General features: G+C 27.2%; 1 protein-coding gene across 2 annotated transcripts in view; it reads right to left on the reverse strand.

Annotated features, from left to right (window-relative positions):
* Positions 1-4999, reverse strand: part of LOC107445100 (lithocholate 6-beta-hydroxylase) — a 40300-nt gene that overhangs the window by 22995 nt on the left and 12306 nt on the right. For both annotated transcript variants that reach the window (XM_043048742.2, XM_043048741.2), the window contains exon 6: positions 2870-2958. In XM_043048742.2, the coding sequence (XP_042904676.1) occupies positions 2870-2958 (89 nt within the window). The remainder of the gene's footprint in view (positions 1-2869; positions 2959-4999) is intronic.

Below are 4999 nucleotides of genomic sequence, written 5' to 3' on the forward strand. Positions count from 1 at the left end.
TTTTTATTTTTCAAAAACTTAAAAACAGTAGAAGTAGATGTAATGTAACTAGAGACGCGCCATGCAGCGCTAATACCTAACTCAATATTTTCATCACTTTATAATCATCATTTACCATTTCATGTAAATTCATCTTCATCTATTTGTAATTAAAACCAATAAAGGTTTATGAATCATCAAATTGGCGGTCTAAAGGTAAGTGGAACATTTTCCACTATTCATATTGAAAACAGGAATTCATTTAGATTGAACATCCTGGATCCCGATTAGAATTTAATAAATTATTTGCGATGCATGCGATTACACTTAACTCCTCCAAAAATTAAAATGTAGGGAAATAATTTTCACACGTTCTATTAACAATTATAATTCTTCAATTTTTTTCTTTTAAATCGTTAACTTAACAATAAAATGTTTAATTTTTGTGAAAAAGGTGAGAATAACATAAAAATAGAATGAACAGTTTCTGTCATTTCAAAGTAGTAAAAAAAAAAACTTTTAAAACACGCAATAAAAATTCAATCGTTTGCAACTCTCCTTCTTCTTTGAACAAAAAATCATCAAATCTATAAACTTTAGATTTTTTTCAAGCTGAAATTAAATTAAATTGAGTGATAATTGTAAGGGCACACATACCAGGATCGGCTATACTGTGTCACAAGTATGGCATAATATGATTTGAAAATCAGAGCTTTTAAACTAAGTATGGATCAAAAACAAATAAATAAGATATACTAACTAATTGGATTTTATCTGTATCTTAAAATTCTCTTTACATTTGAATTAATTTCTCTCAATTTTTTTCTTCTATTCACCAGCAGTTTGAATGATTAATATTGTCCATTTATTTTAAGAATGTTGTATCTTTACTCCTAGGCAATTTTGCCGCTAATAAAAATAGGCAAAAAATTTATAGTATGAAATAGGAAATTTTAACGTTGTTTTTCTGAGTATACTCTGAGGTCAATTGTTTTTAATTCACCAAGTTTGATATTTGAAATAAAAGTTTAAAATCCAATATTTTTTCACATAATTAATTTTAAATATCATTTCAAAATGTTAAAATATCTACTAAAATAAGGAAAAGATAAGTTCTTTTGTAAGGTATCCAACAAGATAAAAATCGACAATTTCGTAGAAAATCTCGATTTTTTTTTCTTATCAATATTTAAATTTTAGCTCGTTAGCTCGCCAAAACCCTTTAAAATTTTTATCTCCGATCTTTCGAAATGAAGTTAGTTATTTTTTCGTATGCTGACAGACGAAACCGGAACTAAACGTACAAAAACGAAACTAAAATGTTTTTTTGTTTTGCTATAATTATTGGAGCCCTTATTAATTTGACGAAATGATGTTTATAGCAAAAATAAAATTTTTAATTTTCGAATTATTTAAATGCATTTTAAATGCATTTTCTAAAGAACGTAGAGCTTTAAAAAATTTCTTAAAGCAAATGCACAATACAAAAAATGTTTGAAGATTTTGAAAGTAAATTTTGTATAATATTAGAAATTTTTTGAACTAAAATCTAAGGTCTAAGTTTCAATTTGTTATTTTTATGAAGCTTTAGAATATTTCTTTGAAATTTCAATAGCATTTAGAAAAAACTATGAAATACAACTAAATACATTGTTTAGAAATTTAATATTAAACAATGTAGTTAGTTCTATTTCATTGTGTTTTTAAAAAAATTTTAAGATTTTTAGTTTAAGTAACAGGTAATCACACTATTGATTTAAAAAAAATATATTTTGAAATTTATGCATTACGGTTTGCTGTAGAGCTGTTAGCATGACATGAAAAATTATAGTTTTTAAGCTCTAATTTGCTCTTATTTTCAAAAATACTTTATAAATTTTTAAACTTTGCACTAAATTTATAATTTTAGTACCCCTGATTACCTAACATAAAATTGAAATTTTAATTGAGCCTTTTTAACAAAAATTGTGTGAAAACTAGTCGGATACCTAAATAATTCAAATGTTTCTCAGAAATATTGCATTAAAAGTGCCATTAATTTAAGAGTTTCTCATTAAAACTGCATCAAAAGTGCCATTAATTTAAAAGTATCTCAGAAAAACTGCAATAAAAGTGCCATCCAAATAGCATTTAATTTCAAAGACTGGTAATTTATGTACAAAAAAGTCAGTAGTAAAACATATACCATAACAAGAGGAATAACAAACTATTTGTGAGGTAAAACATCAAATTTAAATTGAGATCCTGTGGACACAATGTCTAGAAAAATGGTTTAAAACAGGGCTGTCCAACTGCAAAGAGCCCACTGGCCAGAATTCCGGTCAATGATCATCTAGCGGGCCACGGTTTGAAAAAGTTGAACAATAACCTCTTACCTCTTATACAATAACAATTACTAGTTGAATTGTTAATTATAAAACAATGGAACAGAAGGATTGTGAAAGAATTTGCTTACATTTTAATGGGAAAACTAAGGCCGATTAGCCTGAAAACGAAGTTGGCGGGCCGCACAATATGTGTTGGAGGGCAGCTCGCGGCCCGCGGGGGCCTCCAGTAGGACAGCCCTGGTTTAAAACAAATTGGCCTCGAGCAATAACATCATTCCAAAAGATACTGAATAGATTTAATCGTTATTTTAATGGAATGAACTACTAAAAATGTGTTTGTTTAATCTAATAACATAAAGTCACTGAAAAGGACAAGCTTTAATAATAAATAAATAAAAAATTGAAATTGTTCTTAACTTTATTAATTGCTTTGGTATGATATATGTCTCCCAGTTTTGTGCTTGATTTCGCAGCGTTATTCATTACTGATTGATTTATTGCTAGTTAAATTTTTTTCCACCCCGTTTCAACCGATATTCAGCCAGTCAATGGAATAAACTAACCTCTTGACATCAATGGGTTCCTTTTTCATTTCAGACATCTTGAAATTTTGAACTAATGTTTTGGCACAGTCTTTGAAAATACTCATGAGCTATAAATGGAATGGAGACACATATTAATCAAGAAATATTTCAATGAAATTTTTATGCAACTTTATAATTCACTTTAAATTATTTTTCTTCATAAAGCTTACACAATTGAATTTAATCGTTTTTAAAGGCGGAAAACAGTAAGACTGATTCGAGACAAATTTTTAAAAAATGTCATATTCTACAGTCATAAAATGTGGTTTGATATCAAAATTATTTTTGTTAATATTTATTACAAACTGACTCAAATTATACATTATGAATTTACTTGACTTTCGTTGAAAATTATTTTTTCAAAGAACGTCTTTTTTAAAATTCGATTTCTCAGGCCGATTAGACTTAGGCTGCGAAAAAAATAATTACATTTTTAAAAAGATGTAAAAATTTGTATAGCTTATAATTCAAAGATTCTTTTTACTATTATTAAATAAAATCATAAAAATTATTAAAAGTTATTTTTTGCATGATATTATATTCAGTTAAAAAAGTTTTATAATTTTGAGCAAAAATTTTTCTATTCGGTTAAAAGGTTCCCGAGATATGACGAAATACACAAAAAGTAAAGTAAGCATTAAAGAGTTCAAATTTCTGCCCGCTCTCCTGAAAAAAGTATTGGAATCATATTTCCCAGATTGCAGCTACCCCCTATATTTTGGGGGTCAAGAATCTAAATCCGTCCATAAAAAGGTATGTTTATTCAGAGAAGTAAGTTTTTGTGTCTGCTTTCGTAACTAAAATATCGTTTGTACTAATTAATTATCATAATTGAAGTTACCCCCTAGCGCTAGAACCATTAAGATTGAGTCAAAGAACATAAAGTGTAATCCCTTTATTTATTTGTTTATTTATTTATTTATTTACGCACTGTAAAACAATTTTTTGAGGACAATATTTATTAGTATGCATATTTTATCTGGTCAATGTTTATTTGAATTTTTCAGAAACTATTTTCAAATTATCCACTCAATACCAAGCTCTCTTCTCACGCACGTGGCTTGTTTCATTTCTTTTATCAGAAAGGTAAATACATGTACAGTATACTCTCGATAAAGTTGAAGGGAAGCTAAAAAATATTTCGAGATAGCGAGTTTACAAGATAACAAGTTCAGAACTAAATATGTTCCAAAAATAAGTTGAAAAATATATTCCAAAATATTACTTTAAAAAGTAGAGACATGAAACTTCATGTAGTTTCATGTAGAGTCATGTAACTATTATTAAATATGTATGTAATGATTGTTGACTATAAGTCGAAATGCAACAAAGATAATTTTATTTTTAAAAGTAAGACAAAAATAATTATGCTTTAAATAGAAAATAATAGGTTTACTATGAACTTGCAATGTGATTTGTGAAAAACTTCATTTTCTATTTCGAAAAAAATTCGACATAGCGAGGTTTTGAGAAGGATACCCTTCGAAATAGGAATACAAATTAACATTAGGTGGATATGCAATGCCAAAGAGAAAAATATTTTTTTTTGTCATTTAATATATTGTTATTTGTTATTTAATTTGTTATTTAATATAATCTATATATATATTTCTCTCACACGGCGACAAAAAAAAGCCTCATTACAACTCCCCGAATGGCAACGCTAGAAAATCGACCAATGATTGAAACTAAAAATGTCACATGACAAATCTAGCTGAGATGGCTCAACATATAGCGCTTTTAAAAACGGAAACTGAAATGACCAGAGAGAGCATAAGCTAGGCAGAAGTTAGTAGTCTTTGTCGATAGATCTCTATTTTAGTATTTTGTCGAAAGCACTTTTTTGCACGAATTTATATATTACGAATTTATTTCACGATTTTTGATTTATATCACGAATTTATTTGTTTTACTAGAATTTATTTGTTTATGCAGATTTTTCCATTGCAATTCACTTTTTTTAATTTTTAATAGACTTAATTATAGCCAAAATTTTAACCTTTTTAAAGAGATATCAGTTTTAGAAATTTTATCTTAAGATTTTATACTATAGCACATTTCTCTTACATTCCATTTTATTTGAGATTTATATTTGAATTCAAATTTATT

This window comes from Parasteatoda tepidariorum, chromosome 2 (assembly GCF_043381705.1).
Source record: "Parasteatoda tepidariorum isolate YZ-2023 chromosome 2, CAS_Ptep_4.0, whole genome shotgun sequence".
Lineage (NCBI taxonomy): Eukaryota > Metazoa > Arthropoda > Arachnida > Araneae > Theridiidae > Parasteatoda > Parasteatoda tepidariorum.